Genomic DNA, 22,823 nt, shown 5'->3' with positions numbered 1-22,823 from the left:
ATGTTTTTCATTCTGCTATAGTTAACTCAATGTCTCAAAATAATATGCAAATACTGCAATTTCTGAGCTTAATTTTGATCCGTCTCCTTGCCTGCTTGTTCCTTCCCGCTAGCTGTACTTTTATTTCTTTTCCATCATCAGAATTGAGAAGGTGTTCACTCTGTTTCATAAGCACGGCTGAGTTTCTGTGCTTTGTCTGTGGGTGATTCTAAAAGCCGAAAACAGTTCATTATCTGACTAGGTTGATACTGTTCACTGCCTGATAAATAACGTGCTTGCTAGGATTTCATGTCCTTCTCAGGGGCTCCAGTCTCTCATTCCTTCAGTCACTAAGTGGAAAGCTTTACGGGGTGAAGTTCAAATGGGTTTTAGACTCGGGTGCCCTGAGTGACTGACTGAGAAGGGCTGTAGGCTGGGGCACCATCGTCAACCAAGCTGCTCTGGTTCTCCCCCTGCAGTGTGTGCTGCTTCTCTAGAGAAGACCGCTCAGCCAGTGCCTAACTGTAGGCCCCTGGAGTGGGAGGGGGTGTGACAGGGGGCTGGTCTGCTCCCTAGGAGACCTGAAGTTCCAGACATCTTCAGGGCTCTGCCAGACAGATGAACTGCCTCCTTGGCTCAGCATCCTTTGTCTGAAATCTAAACTGAGGCTGCTCAAACATTGGTCACCAGCCTACCATCTGCTTTTCACTCTCCAGAAACATCTCCATTAGTGATGATCCAATTCTTCATTGTTATCGCAGGATTATATATTTCTTTTTCCTTATGACCAGTTTTGTGGGGTCTAGGGTCAGAAGACGTAAGGGATTGGTGGAATAGGCCTGCCATCTTGAATTGGAAGCCTGGGGCATTAATTTTTAATCGAGCCATGCATAGCGATAAAACAGACCTTTGGCATGGCCATGATTTAAATTCAAGGCCTAGCAGAAGTTAACTTTTCTCTGTTATGAATGTCTTCTAATCGCAGCAGTACCTGTCAAGTCAGCTCCAGCACGTTCTCTGATCTGGAATAGTCTAGACACTTTGACCCACCTTCTTCAACCTTCCACTCAAAGGTTAATGACATTTGGTTTACATGAAACTCTTAACAAGTTCAATTATTTCTCTTCAGAGACTCCAGCAGAGTAGAAGGGGGCAAAGTAAAAATAAGTTTGGCTAGTCCTCTAAGAGGGAATAGGGTAAAAATGAGCAATGAGAAACTGAGAACTTCTCCTGGGAGCCTGGAAGGTAGCTGTTGCCTGAGTGCTTTGGAAGATATTGGTCAGGGTTTCCAACACTTGATTTAGACCAGGAGACTAAGGAATTGTCTCAGTGAACTCACATATGATGGGGAGCGGCAGCTGCCTGTTTTCACCTGGACTAGAAGGGATGTGTGTTCAGAAAGTAAGTCTGGAGTTTTTATGCATGAGAAACTTCGGTTGTCTCTGTTTCCATCTAAGTTGCCTAATTTTTCAACTTTAGCAATGTTCACTAAGACCAAAGATGGACTTTGGGATCCTGATATATATATATATATCAGGATATATATATCAGGATATATATATCCTGATATATAAATATATATATTTAAAATTCTTTTTAAGTTATAGACTGTCAAAATGTTGTTTTGAAACTTGAATTTTTTTTTGGTTCTGAATTGAAGACATCAAGATTAAGGATGTCAAAGAATTAAAATCCTTTTAAAAAGTATTTATAGATGAAAATGAAATGTCTAGGATTTGTTTCAAAAGAATATTTTTGGGGGGAGTGATAAATTAGAGATGAATTATCATCTAAACTGGCACACTCCAACCAATCTGAAACTGGATGATTGGTACTTGGGGATTCATTATAGTATTCTCTCTAATTTTTCATAGGTTCAAAAGTTTCCATAATTAAAAACTTTCCATTATGAAAGAAAATCCATGGAGCTGCAAAAATGTCTGTTTTGCATTGTCTGCTGTCTTCTTGAAATGAGAGACTTTCCTCCTGAACCATGATGTTAAAAATTAACTTCAAACACAAAATGAAAATACCTAGAGAATATTGTTAAAGGACAAATCTATTTAGTCAATTTATAATGGGATAAAAATCTATGGATCCTGCAAGTGCGACATGCAAGAAGTAGTAATTAACTTGACAATGTAATGAAACAGATCCTTAGCTCCAGTTTATGCAAAAGAGCTTTTCCTTTACTGTTGCAAATTGGGTTCATAGTTTGTTTATTTTGAAGATGTATTTCTTTCTCCCCCCTCCCTCCATTGTCTGCTCTCCCTGTCCCTTTGCTGTGGTTCTTCTGTGTCTGTTTGTATTCTCATTAGGTGGCTCCAGGAACCGATCGTGGAGCCTTCTGGAGTGGGAGAGAGGCGATTATTCTCTTGTACCACCTCAGCTCCCTGGTTTACTGAGTCTCTTAGTGTCTCTCCTCTGTGTCTCTTTTTGTTGCGTGATGTTGCTGCGTCAGCTTTCCACCTTGGCTGGCACTCCTGCACAGGCCAGCTCTCCACATGGGCCAGCTCACCACAGGGGCCAGCTTGCCTTCACTAGGAGGCCCTGGGTATCGAACCCTGGACCTCCTATATGGTAGATGGGAGCCCAATTGCGTGAGCCACTTCTGCTTCCCATAGAGATTTATGCACAGGTGGATGTAAGCCCAGAAAAATCATGTTATCATTTTGTTCTTTCCTGAGGAAAAAAAATCGACTGCTTTTCTATTTGCTTACTTATTTAAGGCAAGCTTATTGAGATATACATACAGCACAATCCACGTTTTTTTAGATGTATAGTCTTATTAATTTTGACAAACGCAGTCATATGACCTCCACCAATGTTAAGACATAGAACAGCTCCCCTGTGCCCCTTTGTCGTGGATCCTCTCCCTCCACCCCCAGCCCCTGGCAGCCACCGGTCCCTAGAGTTTCATCTTCTCCAGAAAGGCATATAATGGAATCATCTAGTGTATGCTTTTGGGTCTGTCTGCTTTCACTGAGGACAATGCTTGAGATTCATCTAGATTACTATGGATGTACTACATTACCTATTGGGTGTACTACATATAAACGATGGATCCATATGTATGGATTACGTATGAATACACTACAGTTTATTTAACCACTCATCATTGAAGGACATTTGGAGTTGTTTCCAGTGGTTGACAATTATCACTAGAGCTGCAGTGTAAATTGGCATAAAGATTTGTGTGGATGTAAGATTCCAGTTCTCTTGGATCAATACCTAGGAATGGGATTGCAGCGGGCTGTCTTTTGTGTATATATAACGTTATAAGGCACTGCCAAACTCTTTCCAAAATGTACCATTTTTCATCCCCATCAGCAATGTATGAGAATTCTAGTTGTTTTTGTCTTTTACAAATTAAATCACTTTGGTGTGGGGCAAATTTTTAATTTGCATTTCCCTATGCTGAATGATGCTGAGCATCTTTTCATGGGCTTCATTCCACAATATCTCTTCTTAGTTGTCTGTTGGTGTTTTAAATGTCAGCAGACAGGGGAAGGGTGTTTGTGTCCTTAGTCTGAGATTGGGAGCAGGTGCAGCCCTGGAGGCCATCATGGGGGAGTGGAGGAGAGAGGCCAAAGAAAAGGTGTTGCTCAGGGGATGAAGGCGGGAGCTGGGTCATCTGAGTCCTGCTCAGGCTGCTTCTGGAGTTCTTCTCTGGAGGATTCTGTGGTTTGCATAATGAGGGGGCTATTTCCTCAGGGAGAGTGGGAAGAGGGAGAAAGGGAGGGAGGAAGGGAAATGAGCTATAATATTGATTCCTTTTTTTTTTTCTTATTCTGATTTGTGAACTTTATACCTTTAGTTTAGTAAATTTTGTATTTTTTGTTTTTTTTTTTCTGTAAATTTTGGGCCAGGGATTGGACCTCAGACCTCACATGTGGAAAGCTGGTGGTCAACCACTGAGCCACATTGTCTCCCCTGAGTTGTTTTTTTTTAAATTTGTTATGCTTGTTGTTTGTTTTCGTATTTTACAGGAGGCACTGGGAGCCCCAGGACCTCCCATGTGAGAGGCAGGGGCTCAAGTGCCTAAGCCACACCTGCTCCCACTGTAAATTTTTTTTTCTTTTGAGGGATGGTTTTATTTATTTATATATTTTTAAAAAATATTTTTATTGTCTTTTTTTTTAAAGGAGAAATAGATCACACAAAATGTTACATTAAAAAACATGAGGTTCCCATATATCCCACTCCCGACACCCCAATCCTGCTCCCTCCACGTCAACATCCCCTTTCATCAGTAAGGCCCATTCGTTGCATTTGGTGAATACACCCTGGAGCACTGCCACAGCTCATGGATCATAGTTTGCATTGTAGTTCACACTCTTCCCCAGTTCATCCAGTGGGTCATGGCAGGATAAACAGTGTACTGCATCTTTCCCTGCAATATCATTCAGAACAACTTCAAGTCCCAATGCCCCATATCACACCTCTTCCTGCCTCTCCCTGTCCTCAGTAACTCCCGTGGCCACCGTCTCCACATCAATGGTACAATTTCTTCCATTGCTAGTGTCACAACAGTTCTACAGTAGAATACCTCCAAGTCCACTCTAATCCATATTCTTCCATCTTGTGGACCCTGGGATGGTGATGCCCACTCCACCTCTAAATCAAGAGGAGACTTAGACCCCACATGGCTGATGGATGTGATTCTCCTCCTTGCAGTTGTAGACACTCTCAGTTCCCTGGTGTTGTGGTTGACCATTCTCACCTGCCCATCAGTGGACCTAGGTACGTCCAGTGAACTGGAGAGCAGCTGTTGCAACTCTGCTGAGGCTCAGGGCCCAGCTGGCACATGGACAGTTCAGAGATTCAAGTCTCCTGTATATACATATACCCCAGCGCAAGTCAGAGGTTCAGTAAAGTGACAAATGAGGCATGTGTAGAGAGGATACATCTGAGTCCAACTCCATCACAATCCGGAGCACAAATTGCAGAAGGACCCACTGGCAAGGCAGTGAACTCTATGGAGTCATCTGTTATGACCACAGAACCTGTGTGTCTCATAGCTCTCAGGAGCACCACTTCCTGGGGTTGTATTTTCCTTGACTGTCTCTGGGATCCTGCTCAGATGTGCATAAGCGTGACCCCTCTGATGACCTCCTGACTAATTTTGAAGTCTCTTAGCCATATAAACTCATTTCTCTTTACCATTTCCCCCTTTTAGTCAAGGTGTTTCTCTAGTTGGATCACAGGCTGGTGATGGTAGTAATCCCTCGGTGCCAGGGAGGCTCATCCCCAGGAGTCCTGTCCCACACTTGGGGGAAGGTCCTGCCTTTACATACTGAATTTGGCTTAGAGAATGGCCACATTTGAGCAACATGGAGGCTCTCAGGAGGTAATTCTTAGGCACCCTGCAGCTCTAGGCCTAGTTGAAATTTCAAGCACACAGGCTCATAAGCATAGTCATCAGTATCAAGGACCCATCACTGGACCATTCTTCACTGTCTTTGTCCTTGCACTTGGGGGATTGGTGTTCTTCCCCAGGGGAATGCAACAGAGCTCCCCAGGATGGAAACTCAGCAGTCCCTTAGTTGTCATGTATAACTCTATCCACTATGACAAGACCCAGTGAATATCTGAACATATCTATACCCTATATGCATGCCCTGAAGAACTCCCTTCCACCCATGCATCCCCCACCAATGACAACCCACTTCAGCACTACTCCTGTGCCACAGTTGAACCCCTCTGTAGTCAAAAACTTCCTCAAAAATGAAGCCTAATATATTGCCAAATCCAATTACCAGGAAAATGAAATAGCATTGACAGGTTTCATTTAGAAATAAAATATATAATAATTTAGAAACACTGAAAGTAAAAAATAAGTTGTGGTATTTAAAAATGAAAAATATCATAAAATCATTGCTGGGGAAGTGGGAAAAAGGTTTGATGTTTGGTATACAGGTGTTCCTATATTGTATATATGACTTTAATGTGATCTAAAACTTTTCAGAAGTCAAATTCAGAAAAAAAGGATGTAGACACTGAGGAAGGAATGGACGAGATTGCCTTGCCACTGTACAGGCAGGGTAACACCTATTAATGTGCTGAAAAGCAAAATGTCAAAAACAAAGTTTTATTTAAGTGTTTCTTAAACAAAAATAAACTTGGCCCAGATAGAAGCCCTACAGTTAATTCTCCTGGGAAGGGTAAAGAAAGATCCCATAAAACATATCCATGAAAACTTTTAAAAATTGAGATATACTAGCAACAATGAGTAAAGTATCACGTATAGTGGGCACTTGTGTATGGTTTAAGGAGACAGCTTCCTAAACACCCCCTATGTGCAGTTACTATTCCCAGTGGTGGGGGGGAGGGGGGCAGTGTTGGATGCCAGGAGTAGGGAGGCAGATGCTACTTGTGCAAACAAAGAAACATGCTAATCACTGACCCCTGTTAAAAAGAAATATTCAGGTAACATGAAGGAGTGATTACAGGAGGGTGCTTTAGCAGGGTGGCCAGGGAAGGCCTCTCTGGGGAGGTAGCATTGAGTTGACTCAGGTGGGTTGGTGGGATTGGGTCAGAGGATTAGGTAGTGTGGCCAACTGCAGCCATTTTCATGATGTGATTTGAGATGACATCATGGGCTGAGTGGGGATAAGGAGGGTGATGAGATTTGAGGTGGAGGTGAGAAGGTGGAAAATGGTCCTCCTGAAGTGTCTATACCAGGGAAGGGCAGATCGTATGACAATGAGAAATCCTCTGAAGTGGATAGAGGTAATTTTGAAGTGAGTCAGTCAGCACAGTTGTATGCATGTGCCAACTGCTCAGATGCAGACGGGGAGCAAGTTGATGTTGGATTAACCAAGCTGAGGACTCTGTGGTGTGGGAAGAGTGGAGGGAGAGAGGAGTAGAGGAATAGAGGTGTTTTACAAGGACTGCTTGATTTAAGTTAGATGAGGAGGGATGTGAAGAGTGGAGGTTGTGCGGAGCGAAGGGAAAGAGTAGGAAGTTTCTCAGGCATGGGAGAATTGCTGGAGTGGAGCAGCCAGAGTACATGGGCTGGAAGGGGTTGGTCAGGGAAAGTAGGATGTCAAAATCCAGACTTTGGAAGTGGAGATCTTCTTGGTGATGGCAAGATCTAGGAAATATGACCACGGGGAGGCGGGGCTGAGGCTGCTGTGGAAGAAGGAGGGGTGATGGGAGTTCAAGTTTGAGGATGGGTGCTTCCAAGATGATGGGGGTTTTTGAAGGAGAAGAGGATGGAAGTGGCTGTAAGGTCCAAGGAGGTTATGTACCCTTGTCCCGGTTCTAGGGCATGTGGGATGTGGGAGTTGAGCCAGTTGCCACAGGACAGTGCTTGTAGGGAAAGGTGCCGTGGTGAGCCTGGCTTGAGAGGCTTGAATTTTGGATCACGTAAATGGGCTTTACATAGCTGGATTAGGGGGTGCTGCACAGCATTACATGATTGTTCAATGAGATTGGTTTCCAAGCAGAAATGAAGGTACCCAAGGAGGCATTATTGAGTTTGGGATCATTCAAAACTCTATTAAAAGCAATTAACAGTATCTGGTATTGTTTGTCAAAGTATCAGTCTCATGAAGGACCTCCTAGCAGTTCTTGTGAACTGTAAGAAGAGGAGAAAAACTCCCTTTCTTGAGGCATCTGTTCTCATGTCACTAATTCCTGTATCCTTCCAGCCTCAGCCATAAATCTCATGGCGATGACTGAAGGCATCTATCCTTTCTCATCATCATCTTGCTGTGGCTCCAAGATGACTCCCTTGTCCAGCTCTGTTCTCATGGTGACCTTGAATGTAATAAAATAATTATAGGAATAATGAGGATTGATGGGAAGATGCTGTATTTTCTAGTGATTTGTGGATGTATGCCTTGGAACAGAACACTTCCTGAGGAATGAAACATGATAGAGGATAACATGGATTGAAAAATAATATCCATGCCCAGAATCTGAATACCCCAAACTTCCTGGCTTTTCTGAGGTTGTTCACACTCTCCTAAAGGACTAATCCTTCTTCTCCAAATCTCTTTCCCTTCCCATTTCCTCTCTCCCTGCTGATGTTCTTGCCTTTGACATGATTAAGAAATATTAGAGCAATGAGCCAGGTGCTCCCTTATCTTCTTCTGCTAAATCTACCAGCCTCCCTGCATCTGTACCTGCTTTCCCACCTCTTGCTTTGGGTCAGGTGGCCTGCCTTCTATCAGAGGCTATCGTTCCTCCTGGGCTCTGGGCCCCTTCTTTGTCACCTTCTCAAACACTACTCCAGGACTTGGTCCTGCTCCTTCCTGCATCAGTTCCATTCCTCTTGCCCTCCCTCTTCCCATCCCTCTCTCTCTTGTAATTTTCCCATTGGCATTGAGCCAAATTCTAATATTGCTTACCTACATAATTCCAGCTATGGTCCCATTTCTCTATCTTCCCAACACAACTCCTTGAAAGAGTTGCCCTTGTTCACTGTCTGAATTGCTCTTCCTGCTGTCTGCTCTTGGGCTTCTATCTCCTGCTCTTGTTAAGGTCATTGATGACCCCTACATTGCCATGTCTAATGACCTCTTTTCTGTTTTTTCCTTACTCACGCCATCAGCAGCATTTAACATAATTGACCACTTCTTGAAACATTCAGGTCTCTTGCCTTCTGGGGTACCTCATTCTCCTGGTTTTCCCTTGGCCTCACTGGCTGTTGATCATCTTTGTGGTTCCCTTCTCTTTCTCTAGACCTGTAGGTGTGGGAAGGCCAATGACTCTGCCCAGGGTCACTTACTTTCACTACAGCGTCTGTCTGGGAGAGCTCATTTAATCTGGCATTAGACTCCCTTTGTATGCTAATAGTACACGATCTTTCTCCCAAGAACTCTAGTCCATGGGTTGTCAAGTTTTAATAGAATTCTGCATTTCTAAGAAGCTCCCAGTTGCTGCTGCTGATCCTTAGATCCTACTTTGAGTTTGTGAGGCTGCAGAGTTTTATGTCCAACTGCCTCCTTTACATATTCACATGGACATCCTGTCGGCATCTCAGAACCAGATGAACAAGGCCCAGTTAGAGCTCCTGGCTTCTTTCTTCATAGCTCCTTCTCTCTGCATTTTCCTTACCTCAGCATCCCAGTCACTCAAGCCAAAATCTTGGTGTTGTCCTTGGTTTCTCTCTTTCCTTCACTCTACCATCCAATCCATCAGTAAGTTTTGTTGTCTCAGTGACCCAAACATACCCCTGGTGTTTCCACTTGCTCCATAATCACAGCAGTGGCAGACGTTGATTACTTCCAAATGTTCAGCTGTTTGCTAATGATAGATTTTTAAAATTTATATACATTTAAAGTCTAATAATAAAAACCCCATGAACTAGATGCTATTATTAATCTCTTTTGTGTGAGAAACATGGACACACAGGCAATAAATATTTGTGGGTTCTATAAAGAATAAATTTTAACTTATAACTAGATAACACCTACCTATGGTTTATGACTTAACCCCAATTCATTCTTTTGGTTTCTTTTTCTCCTTTGTTAAAAATAAAATAGTCACTAGTGTTATTGATATACTTTGAGATTAGAGAGCCAGTATCATATTTTAAGTCATCTGTGTCCTTGCTAAATGCAAATTACATTGAAAATGCTCACAGGCAAATATCCAAATTGTGTGCCTGTTAGAATTTATACTCACTGTGGCTTCCTCCAACCATTTTTTGACAAGATCTGTATGCATTTAAGACATCAAAAGTATTTATGTCTAATTACAGTATTGTAATGCACCCTCCTAAGACACTGTCTACTTGCAAAAAGCAGTGATTCTTTTATTTCTCATTACATCACTGCATATTCTGTAACTTGTGGGATATACTGAGAAATGACATTCAAGCTCCAATATTGTTTTCCTCTTCTATCATAATTTTCTTTTGTGTTCAGCCATTCTGAGACTATTGTGCTCTTTGTAAGTCATCATGCTTGTAAAGGTGATGAGAAATGCCAGGGGCTCAGGAATAAGCATCCTAAATGGTCAAGCAGGTAGCAACTAGTATGAAGAAAGTTTAAAGACACTTGGGTTTAGGTCGGAGAAGAGCAGGTTAAGGAAATACTTGATGCTGTTTACTTAAAGGAAATCTTTAGTAAATTTGTTCTTAAAGACATCTTTTATAATGTGAATAATTTACCTAAAGCTATATGTAAGTTTCTCTTAAGGGTAAGAGAGAGTTACACTCATTTTTGTGTTAGTAATTTCTAACACAGCCCTATCTAAAGAATCAGTCCTCTCATTTAGAACTTTCAGTGCACCAAGGCCCAGGGCTCTGACCCCAGGCCAGGCCGGTAACTAATGCCAAATGCAGGATTTCTGAAAAGTGCCTCTTCAGGGCTTTTCTTTTAATGTCAATTTCTCCCTTGTTTAATATCAGAATTTAAGATGTTATTTTTTTTCACGGTAAAGAGAAAGAAAGAATAAGATTTGGCAGAGGAGATGGGTGGGGAAGAGACAGGCTCTCTGGGCAACCAGACCTTGGTGCTGACCCAAGTTCTTATCCCTGGGCTGGAAAAAGTTAAAATGATTTTAAGAGTCTGCGATCAAGTTTTACATTAAAACTTTTACTAAGAACTTATGCTTATGTCCTACAAAGACATGTTGTTTCACTGGGCCCAGGAGAGAAAGCTGGACAAAGCACCCAAAACACTGTTCCCCAAAATATATTTGGTAGGACACTGGTCCCTAGAAAGGTAATGTGAAATAAAAGCTTCCATAGTCAAAAGAAATTGGGCAACACTGTACCCTTCTCTTGGACTGTCACTGAGCATCTCAGATAAAAAGGTTTGCAGAGGTCCTCTAATGAAGATTTGTGTTTACCCCATTAATTGCCAAACATATTGAACAGGGTAATTTTTGTCTAACACTCTATGTTGGTTAAAGATTGCATCCAGCTACCTGAAGCAGAAACACAACCACAGTGACTTAGCCAAATGGGGGTTTATTTCCCTCAACCACAGTGATTTAGCCACACCCTCATTCTCTGCTCTCTTTATCCATTGGCTGTGTGTTTTTCTGCGTGTGCTTGCATTATCCTCTGGCACTGGGAAACTGTGTCTCTTTTTGTTGCATCATTTTGTTGCATCAGCTCTCTGTGTGTATGGTGCCATTCCTGGGTAGGCTGCACTATTTTCGCGTGGGTCAGCTCTCTTTGAGAGGTGCACTCCTTTGCGTGGGACTCCCCTACGCGGGGGACATCCCTGTGTGGCACGACACTCCTTGCACACATCAGCACTGCGTGTGAGCCAGCTGACCACATGGGTCAGGAGGCCCTGGGTTTGAACCCTGGACCTCCCATATGGGAGGCGGATGCTCTATCAGTTGAATCAAATCTGCTTCTCAGGGTGTTACTTCTTGCTGCCTGCTTAATTCTCCCTTTCTTAGCTTTAAATGAAAAAAAAAAAGTACCATTTAAAGTCCCTCCTAGGGGAACTCTGTTTAAAATAACACCTGCCTCAAGGTCTTCTCATTTCCCTCTCAAGCAGCTAGGAAGACATAGAAAAAGGCAAAGCTGGGAAGCGGCTGTGGCTCAACTAGTTGGGCTCCCGCCTACCATATGGGAGGCCTCGGGTTCATGTCCATCAGGGCCTCCGTGTGAGGGCGAGCTGGCCTGTGCGCGGAGAGCTGCCTGCCTGGGGGCTGCAGAGAGCTGGGGCAGCAAGAGGAGCAGCGGAGGGAGACAAGCAGATACAGAAAAAACAAAAGACGCGCAGTGAATGGCCACAGAGTGGAGACAGCAAAAGAATGGAACAAGCCGCAAGGAGGGTAATAGATAAATAAAATAAATAAATAAATAAAAATCTTAAAAAACAAAAACAAAAACACGGATTTCTGCCCTTAACCCAAGCTGCCCAATTTTCCATGAGCCCGGCCTCTCTTCTGACCCAGCAGGGCAGAGGCTGTGGGGGGCGGGCCCCGCCCCGAGCGGGGGGGGGGGGGGGGGATTCAAGGCGGGCGGGCCCGGCCTCTGGCCGAGGTGCTGGAGGACGTGCTGCTGGAGCAGTTCGGGCCGCTGCCCAGCTGGCTGCCATCTGCCGGCTCAGGCGTCTGCCCTCGGCGACTACTCGGCGACCCAGGACGTGCAGTTGGCGCTGGAGCAGCGGCGCGGGGCCAAGGCCAAGGAGCGCGGGCGTCCAGGGCCGTCGCTGCTCCGCCGCCCCCGACCCCTTCCCGCGGGCGGGCTGGCCCTGCCCTCTCAGCCTCCCCGGGAGGCCTCTCCCCGCGGCTTCAGACCTCCTGAGGTCCCCCTCGTGCGCCTGGTTGGCGGGGCAGTGATGGTGGCTTTGGAGCCCCTACCGTCGCCGGGCTGGTTTTGCGCGCCACGCGAGTGGCCTCCTCACCGCGTGGGCTTGCGCGGGAACCGGTTCCGGGATGAGCACAGCTGAGGCTCGCGACGGCTGCAAAAATATCTCCTACCGAAAGGTGCTTTTAAAGATCATTAGTGCAGGTAAGCGGAGCCTCAGTTTCCGGCCGTGTGTGCTGGTCCAGTGCTCAGGTGGCAAAGGACGCCCCCTTCCACCTTTTCTCCGCATCTCAGTCTCAAAGCACATCCCGGTGGGAGGAGAACCGCGGACGGTTCCTTTGAGTAAGGAGCGCACGCGCCTGCGTGCACCAGGCTCCCCTCCACCCCCTGTGGGTGCTAGTGGTCATTGACTGAACGCAGTGCTCCATGGGCTGCTGTTGAGCGGCATCTACTGGTAGCTTTTATTGTCGCGTCTTTCTCCTCGAGTGCCACCTGGGTCTGGTTTACCCTCGCTGGCAGGTCAAATCTGGTCTCATTCCCGCCTCTGCAGTCTTTGGGTTTGGTGCTGCAGGGGCGCATCCCGTGGCCCAGGGAGGGGTGCGTGCCTTTGGGGCCGGCTTGGAGAAGTTCTGCTGGGAGCTGTTCCTGAAGACCCCAGGCCCTTTAGAAACGTGGCCTGGGAGAGAACCAGGAGCTTGCCTTTGGGAAAAGGTGTGAGGAGAAAGGCTTGTGAAGAGGAGCAGACTTGAGGGGAAGTGGGGAAAATTGCAAGGCTGGGGCCGCCTGCTTTGACCAGGCACTAGACCCTTGATGAAAAGAATCCTGTTATCTGACTTGGTACCTCTAAAACGAGATTCAGATCTAATATTTTGTGCTAAGTGGGCCTTATCACTCTGAAGAAATTTTCTTCAGAAACCCGGCCCTGGTTTTAGCCATGGCTTTTAAATTAGTGACGTTCATTCTTTATAACAAAATTAAATCACCTGGAAAGTATGGACATGACTAAAGAGGGACCTGAGACACATAACCGAGATGGAACTACCCCCAAACCATTTCTGTGTATCCTTCTAGTCTTTTTTCCCTCTAGTTGTGTGTAAAAGTGTAATATCCCATACATCTTTAACTTTTTTTCACATAAGATTATCGAGAGCATTTCTTCATTCTTAAGGTTTTCCTTCAAAGAACAGCTTTTGATTGCATAGTCTGTCATGTAGATGGACTGTAACTTATCCAGTACCTTGCTGGGCATATGTGTCACCTGCAGCTCTTTACTGGAACATCCACGTGTGCATGTTAGATTGCTGCCTTAGAATAAAATGCTAGAAGTGAAAAATTACGGGGACATGGAACATGTACGCTCATCTGATTTTTTTTTTTTTTATACAAGTTGCCCAATTGCTTTCTAGAAAGACATAACAATTGATATACCCTCTTATAGGAAGAAGACTGTTCCCTTTTCATTCTCTCCCCAGTGTTGGGTATGATTTTAAAAATGTTGCCAGCTTGGTAGACACAAAATGGCATCTAGTTTCTATTTTAGTTTGCAGTACTATGATTTAAATTAAATATTTTCGTATATCCTTGTGCGGTACTTGTGTTCTGTTAGCTGGCTATGCCCACTGCCCACTTTACCACTCTGGGGTGGAAGGGGATCAGTATAAATAAGGATCTTGGCTGCATGGTTCCCAGGGGGAGCCGGTTCTTCTAGGGCCTGTGTTCTCCAGGGGCAAGGTCATCAAAGTTCCAGGACTTTAGAGCTGGGAAAGAGGGGGGCGAGGTGTCACGCTCCAGAGAAATGAGGTGCTGGTAGCCCAGGGCCTCTGGCGTGTCTAACAGAAAAATGATTCACCTCACTCTACGTTTCAAGTGTCATCAACTACAGATTCTTGGCCACTATAACATTAGCTCAGCTGGAAAAGTTTGAAGGGTTGGTGGCACAGTGCTTGAGTAGAAAAGTGTGTGTCCATTTTAGTCATCAGTGCCATTTATTGATTACTTTCTAAGTGTGCAATGCTTGGTGAGGTATTTCTATGTGTCCATTACATTGTTCACCACAAAAATGCTACAGGGTTGGTGTCCTCTCTTTGCAGATAAACAACCTGAGGCTGAGTGATTAAACACCCTACAGGCTTTATAAGGTAGAGAGTGGGCGAGGGGGTTTTCCATCTGGGTGTAGGTGACTTGGAGTTTTTAACAAAGACTTCCTAGTGCTTCTCTACTACAGTGCAGTGGGTGCCCTCTCCAGTGGGTGGGGGACAGTCAAGGGACGATGTAGGCGTACCCCCTGGTTCACCCACAGTGCTGAGTTTTGTGCTCCTTTTGCCCTGAAAGTCTCTGCCAGTGGAAATACTGCTCTTCAGAATATGCCTGCTTAGATTCACCAGCCAGATAAAAGGGCTGTAGACATGAGCTTCACAAGCGCGTTCCATGGTTTGGGGTGTCCCCAGCCTGCTGCCATTTCTCTGAGCCCCTCCCTGGCAGGCCAGAGCTCAGCTTGTTGCTCTTCTGGCCTGAAGAATAAACAGGGTCAGGCCGAGGACCCTGAAACACACACCCAGTCCCCAGACCCATTCCCTTGGGGATGACACTCTGGTAAGGGGAAGGGGGTGAACTGTCAACTTGATGGACCTGGTTTTAAATCACAGCTGCATACCTCAGGGTCCTGGGACTCGCTCACTCTCCACCCTTAGCGGGTTTCCCTGAACACGCTTTATTCTTAAACTAGTGCTGCAGGCCCGGCCCATCTCACAGCCCAGGGGGCATTGTGACCTCCAGCAGGGAGGCTCTAGGGCTGACACTCTGAGGCAGAGGCTCTTTCTCAGGATCCAGGGACCCCGTGCCGGGGTGTGGGGTGGTGGCAGCCCCACAGGGTGTGAGCTTGCTGTGGGCAGGACCCATGAAGCCACTTTGTTCCTGTTTGTTCATTTGCTCCATCCTTCCTTCTGACAGGCTTGCAGAACTCCTCTTCTGTGGGTCCCCCCACCCCCGCCATCCTCCTCCATTTCTGGGTGCTGTGCTCCCAGCTGGACTACCTGGCTGTGTGATGCCACAATGCCCCAGGTGCCCCTCTCGTCTCAGGTGCTCCTCCTTCTTCTCCAGAATCCCTGTATGATAAGCACGGCCGTTGTTCTCACCCACAGGACAGACAGGGAGACTGAGGGGGCAGGAGCACGGAGCGCACGCTCGTCCTGGACACTGGCTTCTCCCACAGGGACAGGCCCCGCGGCAGTGGTTTCTGTGGCCCCAAGATGAGGAGGCGAGTTGAGGCCACGCTGGTTTTGGCGGTGGTGGCCGTGCTCTCCCCCCTCATGGCTCTCCTTGTGGGTGAGCCCCTCGCTCATCTGAACCCCAATGGCTCTTCCTCCTCGTCCTGCACAAAGCCCTCTAGGGACCCCGAATGCACCCAGAGGGGCACTCCACCTCCAGCCCCAGGTCTGGGCCAGATGCTCCCTGGGAGCAGACAGAGGCCACCATCCAAGGGGGGAGGCTCCTCTCCAGAACCAAAGCTCATGAGGGAAGACCCTGAGAGGGGCTTGGAGCCAACTCCCCCCTTCTGGAATCCAACCGCTAGGGGGTGTGTGCACCTGTCCCCAGGCCCCAGGTGAGACGTGGTGTTGACCCAGGAGTGGGGTCTTTCAATTCTACAGACTGCTAGGGTGTGTGCACCCTGTCCCCAGGCCCCAGGTGAGAGGTGGTGTTGACCCAGGAGTGGGGTCTTTCAGTTCAACAACCTCGGGCAGATTCCTCATTCCAGGAGTTTCAGTCCCACCTGGGAGACACCACCTGGCCACCACCTGTGGAACCAGACAGTGAGTAGCCACAGTGGAGGGAGGGAGGGCGGGAAGGGAGCCAGTGTCAGGAGGCCCAGAACCCAGGTCAAGCCTCTCCCCTGCCATCCCCAGGCCCCTCAGTGGGTCTGAGCTCTTTACAGGAGGGCATCATCTTTTTTCTTTCAATGTAGGTATATTAAGTGTAATGTGCATCACAAAGTGCACATAAAGTGCACAACCTGTTTTGATACGTGTACACCCATGAAACCATCACCACAGTCAAGATCCTGAACACATTCACCACCTGCCCTCCCCCCACCAAAGTTTGTAACCCTTTGTAATCCCTCTGCTCCGTTTTCCCTCCTCCCCAGGCAACTACGACTCTACTTTCTGTCTCTGTGTATTAGTTTGCATTTTCTCCTTATAAACATATAAGGGATCGACTGGACATACTCTTTTTTTTTCTCCTCTGGCTTCTTCCACTCAGCATAACTATCCTGAGTTTCCCCCATGCCGTGGCGTGCACAGGAGCTCATTTCTTTTTATTGCTGAGTAGTGTTCCATTTTATGGCTACGCCACGAGTTACCCAATTAGCTGTTGATGGGATTTGGGTTTTTTCCAGTTTTTGATTTGAAATAAAGCTGCTGTGGACATTCATCTATAAGTCCTTTTATTGAATAATATTTATTTTATCATGGGTAAACATCTAGGAGTAGAATGGCTGGGTCACAGGGTATGTGCATGTTTAACTTTTTAAGAAACTGCCAAGTTGCAAAGCGGTTGTAGGATTTATAGTGCCACCCACGGAGATGAGATTTCCTTCTCCTTCACATCCTTTTCAACACTTGGGGTGATGGGTCTTTTTCATTTCAGCCAGGCTAATAAGTAGGTATGTAGTGATATCTCACAGTAGTTTTAGTTTGCATTTCTCTAATTACTAATGATTTTGAGCATTTTATTTCATGTAGTTAAATACTTCATCGAAAAAAGATTTATCTGTTCAAACTCTTGTCTAATTAAAAAATGGGTGTGTTATTTTGTTGAATATTGAGAGTTCTTTATGTATTCTAGATACAAGTCCTTCATCAAATGTGTGATTTGCAAATATCTTCTCTCAGTCTGCTTGCCTTACCCAAGGTCATGAAGATATTCTCCCATTTTCTTCTAAAGATTTTAAAGTTTAGGTCAAATTTTCATTTTGAGTTAGTGTTTGTGTAAAGGTGTGAAGTTTGGAGTGAAGTTCCTTTTTTTTTTCAAGATTTATTTTATTTATTTATTTCCCCTTCTCCCCGCCCCCCTTCACCTTCCCACTTGTCTGTCTCTGTGTTGATTCACTACCTGTTCTTCTGTGACCAGGTTCTGTCTTTATCAGCAGCACTAGGAATCTCTGTTTCTTTTTGTTGCATCATCTTGTTGTGTCAGCTCTCTGTGTGTGTGGGTGGCACCACTCCAGGGTAGGCTGTACTTTCTTTCATACTGGATGGCTCTCTTTACGGGGTGTACTCCTTACACGTGGTGCTCCCCTACAGGGCACGGCACTCATTGCGTGCATCAGCACTGAGCATGGGCCTGCTCCACATGGGTCAAGGAGACCCGGGGTTTGAACCGCGGACCTCCTGTGTGGTAGGTGGACACCCTATTTGTTGGGCCAAGGCCTCTTCCCTGAAGTTCATTTTTATTTGTTTGGATATTACTATTAAATTGTTTCAGCACCATCTGTTGAAAGGATTATGCTTTCTCCACTGAATTGCCTTTGCTTCTTTGTTGAAGATCAACCTGGACTTCCTTTCTGTTCTTCTCACGCCTCCAAAGGCCAGGTGGTCTCCCACTTCCCCTAGCCAGGGCTTGAGGAATAGGGCAGGGGTCCTGAGGGGAGGATGGAACCAGGTGGTGACCATGGATGTGTGAAATTGAGTCCTCGCTCATGAGGAGGGCCAAGGGTGATGGCAAGACCAGGGGCAGTGGCCGCTGGGCTTGCTGGGAAAGACCCTGCCGAGGAAAGGGCTGCAGTTTCCTTGAACGGCCCTGGTGGCCAAGATCTCTCACTCAGGGCTGTCATATCCCCAAACTGCTCTGAAGGGACTCTTGTCCTCCGTTTTCTGTAGGGGTGTCCAGCCCTTTCAGAGGCAATCACAGTTCAGAGGCCCCGGGTGACCTGAAGGTGTGGCACGCCTGCATCATAGTACTGTGGATTGAACGGGGCCTTCTGCCAGGAGCACCTATTTTGTTCCTATGGTTTCCCACCCCCAACCCCCCTGGAATTCGTAATCAGAGAATTTATGTTTGTGGTCTACATGGTTTTCAGGAGTAACAATGACGAATCAAGAGGCTCAATGGTTGTTTTACAAATACAGCTCAGAACAAAACAGGGGCTTAATTCACATCTTCTTTTCCTCAATGACTCTTCTAATGGTGAAATTTCTGTGGAATTAAACTTCCACAGCTCTAAATTGTATAATGAGTTATTCTCAAGTTCAGTTACAATGGCAAAAGAATCCAAGTCTCACCAGCATGACTTTGGGGTATGTGTGGGGTAGGTAGTTTACTGTAAGCAAGAATTTCAATTCTTTGGATCTGTTAGTTCAGGTGTGATGGCTAATTAGGTCTTTGGCTATTGTTTGGTCCAAGGTCAGGGGGCCACAGGCCACTAGGGGTGCTCTCAGGGCCATGGTGTAGGCATCTCCCCACGGAAATCTTCAGAACGCGCTGGTAGATCTTTATGCTTCACCATGAAATGGGCCTCTTTGCCTGACCTCTCCATTTCCTCCACTGCAGGTTCCGACCATTTTGGCGTGGTGGCCGAGATAAGGAAGCTCTCCAGCTATTTAAAGAACATTCTAGCACCTGGGCTGTGGAGATGCAGATGCTGAAGTACAAGGTGGACAATGTCTGTTCTCAGATCCAGATGCTCAGCGGCCACCTGGAAAACACCAGTGCTGACATCCGGATGGTCAAAGGAGTTCTAGAGGATGCTGGCACCTGCCATATCCAGACCCAGATGTTAAGGAATTCCTTGGAGGGGGCTGTTGCTGAGATCCAGGGCCTAAGGAGAGCTCTGGAAAAGGCAAACACATTGAATTCCCAGACCCAAGATTTCTTACAAAGCAGTTCAGAAAACACCAGCTTTGTGCTCCACATGTTAAGCCAAGACCTAGAAGATGCCAATGCTGAAATTCAGCTGTTAAAGGTAGGTTTACACTTGGCAAATATGAGCTTACAGAATGCCAGTGTTCAGACCGAACTTTTGAAAGGCAATCTGGGGAGTGTCAAAGTTTTAAGGACCCAGCACCAGGTTTTAAGCAGCAGTTTGGAAGGGCCCAATGCCGAGATCCAGAGGCTCTGGGGAGCTCTGGGAAATGCAAGTGCTTTCAATTTGCAGACCCAGCCCTGTATAAAAGGCAGTGTAGACAACAGCACTTTTGAGATCCAGTTATTAAGAGGTCCCTTGGACAAGGCTGATGAAGTGATTCAGTTGTTAAAAAGATATTTGGAAACTGCCATTGCCCAGACCCAAATGGCAAAGGGCGGGATGGAGCAGACAAAAGCTGAGCTCCCAGGAGTAAGAGCAGAGTTGGAAAATGCTAAGAGAGCTTTAGAGACCCTAAAACAATGAATGAAGGGTGCTGCCTTTAATTCCCAGACCCAGATGTTAGAAAAGAGACTGAAGGAGGCACAGGACGAGATCCAGAGGCTAAAAGTTAATGTGAGTAATACCAACTCACTAAGTCTGAAAATCCAGGAGCAGGAGAGCAGCCTGGAGACCCTCCGCACAGCCTGTACTTCACAGGAGCAGCTACAAAGGACCCAAAGTAAGTGGTAGGGAGGGTCCACCATGGGGAGGGCAGAGTTGTTGAGATGTTTCTGCCCCTTTAGCCTCAAGCATGTGTCTCTTCTGGGAAAGAGCAAGGGTGGTGGAGAGAGGACAAATCCAATAAAAGCAGCTTCTCTGTTGCCCAGGTGGTAGCACAGAAGATGTGAGAATCTATGTCCTTGCTCTCAGGTGGCTTATAATCTCTCCACCAAATTTCTCCTTTGGCAAAGCAGATCTTTGTGATGAAGGCATGTGGTAATGGCAGAGTGTGCTTGTGGGGCCAGACAACCTGTTTGTGACTTCCAGCTATCACAAATGGTGTGAACCTGAGCAAGTTGCTTACCTTTGCTGAGCTTCACCTGCACAATGGGGGCAATAGGATTTGCTTCACAGGGAGGATCAAGTGAATCAACACAGGTCACGCACTTAAGCTAGTAGGCAGCATTCGTGCATGTGTCTGACAAACTTTCATGAACATCTACCATGTGTCAGGGGGTTAAAGATGAATAAGACATGATGCCTGCTCTTGAGAAGGTTGGGAGATGCAAGATGGAGACAGACCTGTAAGCAAAGTCAAATAGATTGGTGAAAGAGGTGTTAAGTTAGAAGCAAGTACTGGGACTGAGAGGGGGGAGGCAAATAGAAAGGGGAGAAGGGACCTTTTGTGGAAGGGGGGGAGGAAATCTACTTATCTGTCATCTATCTAATCATCTATATAATCTATCTATGCAAGTTTAAAAAGCAAAACCTTAACTGCATGAACTCACTCAGACATTTTATATTCTATTCTTTAAAAAAAGAGCAAAGCATGTAAAAGCTGATAAACCAAATTTATGACCCACTAATGGGTCAGCGATTGCAGTTTGAAAAACACTGGGTAGAGGGGTGGCCAGGGCTGGAGAAACACATGCTAGATTGGAAGGGCTCTGAGTGAGCTTAGCTTTCATCCTCCAGGAAATGAGGAGCCACTGAAGGGTTTTAAGGAAAACCCTGAGTTTCTGACTTGAGTGGTCAAATGGAGGGGTCCCCAACTGAGAAATAAAGGAGGAAGAGGAGCAGCAAGATTTGCACATGCTGGCTGTGGTGCTCTGGGGGACAGCCAAGTGGACGTCACCTGCAGGCTGTCTGGAGTTGAGGAGAGAGGCCGGGGCTGCAGACATAGGCTTGGGTGTCCCGGGTGTGGGGGTTCTGGTTGCAGCAGTGGATGTGGGGGATTGCATGAGACAAAATGCAGAAGAGTGTTGAGGGTGGGGCCAGGAATCAACCTTCAGGATGCAAGAAGGGAAAGATGTGTGTGAACCAACTGAGGAGAGGGGAATTGGGAGATGTGCATGTGGGAAAGCCAAAAGAGGAAAGAAATTCCAAACGGGAGCAGTCAGTTCTGGCACATGCCAGAGAGGCCATGTAAAATCAGAACTGAAAAGCATCCACTGAGGCTGAGCAATTAATAAGTCATTAGAATGAAGTTTCAGTGGAAGCCAGACCACTGCTGTTGGCCGTGAATTGATCAGGTATATGAGTCTGTCAAGGAACAGAGCTGACAGGGAAGGAGAGACGAGGGGAAGAGTAAAAAACAATGCACATCATCTATTTCTCCATTACAACATGTTTCTATTAATTATAAACAGTGTGGCAAATATTGAAAAATTGCAAGTTGAGAAAACAAGCATCTGTATTGCCATGAAAATTTGCAAGACTTCCATGTGAACCCCCTGCTAATATTTTGGTGAACTTGAGAGAGTGTTTCTAGAATCACATAGGCTTCAGCTGAGGTTTACAGAAAGGAAACAGCAAAGAGGTGGAGGTTGAAGATACGGTAGGAGAGAGGGAGGAGAGTGAAATGCATGATGAGTGACTGGCCTTGAAGGAGGTTGGGATGGCACTTGAATCTCTGAGCCTGGGAGGGGAGCAGGTGTGGAAGTTGGTGTCCACCCTACTGTGCAGATATGGGAACTCGAGACTGCGAGAGCTGCTGTTAACCACATCTGTTTCTGGGTGGCATAGGAGGTCACTTGCTAAGGAGGAGGATGCCTGTAGGGAGCTGGGGGAGAGAAGGGATGGTTGGGAGAAGCTGCTGGAGAGATGGGGGCTGACAAATGAGGACTTGGCAGGCAGTGCCAAGCCCCTGCTCTTTCCCTCTGTTTCCAGTCGAGTCTAAGGAATCACTGGCCATGCAGACCAGTGCCTGGAAGTCTTTCCTCCTTCCTGTCTCTCCTCGAGCCCCACTGCTGCCCTCCTGCTTTTGTATGGACTGAGAGGTGCTCCATCCTGGCTGCACGTTGGAGTCACCCAAGTACATGCCTGGGACTCGTGCACAGAAATCTGATTTCTTTTGGTTGGGATGCAGCCTGAGCACCAGGAAGTCTTAAAACATGGACAGTCAGGGTGGAGTATCATTACTTTAACTATTCCTTAAGGGGCCAAATAGTAAAATTGAGACCTGTGGGCCACAGTCTCTGTCATAACTCCTCAGCGCTGTTGTCTTGCACTGCTGAAGCAGCCGAAGAGAACGTGTAAATGAATCGGCGTGGCTGCTCCAGTGACACTATTTATAAAAAGACGCTGCTGATGGGCTATAATTTAGCCACCCCTGGTTTGGATGACTGGTTCTGAGGCGTCAGAGAGCATAAGAATCACATGTGGCTTTGTTAAAACTCAGACTGTTCAGATACAATTTCTGAAAAAGTAGGTCTGCACTGGGCCTGAGAAGGGGCATTTCTACCAAGTTCCCAGGAGGTGCCATGCTGCTCGTCCAGGGGACACACTTTGAGAACGTGTGGTCCCCATGGTCTGTCTCTCCCTGAGATCTTTGCAGTTGGGTTCTGATGGATGTTTCTGGCCGAAGCAGGATGGTCTTTTTTTCTTGTTGAACCTGCACATTGCACCATGCTGAAATATTTACAGTGCAAATCTGCGCCATCCATAAAACCCTTTAGGGCCTCCCATTGCTCACAGGGAAAAATCCAAATTCCTTCTTACAGGCATAAGATGTAGTGCTGGAAGCCAACCACGCTCCTCTCCCACCCCTTGAAT

General features: G+C 46.3%; 1 protein-coding gene across 3 annotated transcripts in view; it reads left to right on the top strand.

Annotated features, from left to right (window-relative positions):
- The window catches only part of LOC105746519 (C-type lectin domain family 4 member F-like), a 33,518-nt gene that overhangs the window by 6,092 nt on the left and 4,603 nt on the right, over positions 1-22,823 (top strand). For 2 of the 3 annotated variants that reach the window (XR_011646140.1, XM_071208891.1), the window contains exons 2-3: positions 18,755-19,166; positions 19,620-21,757. Coding sequence is in view for 2 of the 3 variants with exons in the window: in XM_071208891.1 (XP_071064992.1) it covers positions 18,755-19,166; positions 19,620-19,799 (592 nt within the window). In the remaining variant the exon portion in view is untranslated. Of the gene's footprint in view, positions 1-18,754; positions 19,167-19,619; positions 21,758-22,823 lie in introns of those variants that run through there. The other variant, XM_071208892.1, reaches the window with a different exon arrangement.

This window comes from Dasypus novemcinctus, chromosome 17, assembly GCF_030445035.2.
Source record: "Dasypus novemcinctus isolate mDasNov1 chromosome 17, mDasNov1.1.hap2, whole genome shotgun sequence".
In the NCBI taxonomy this organism is placed as follows: Eukaryota; Metazoa; Chordata; class Mammalia; order Cingulata; family Dasypodidae; genus Dasypus; species Dasypus novemcinctus.
The sequence above is the reverse complement of the archived record's forward strand: the minus strand, read 5'-3'. Positions and strand labels throughout refer to the sequence as shown.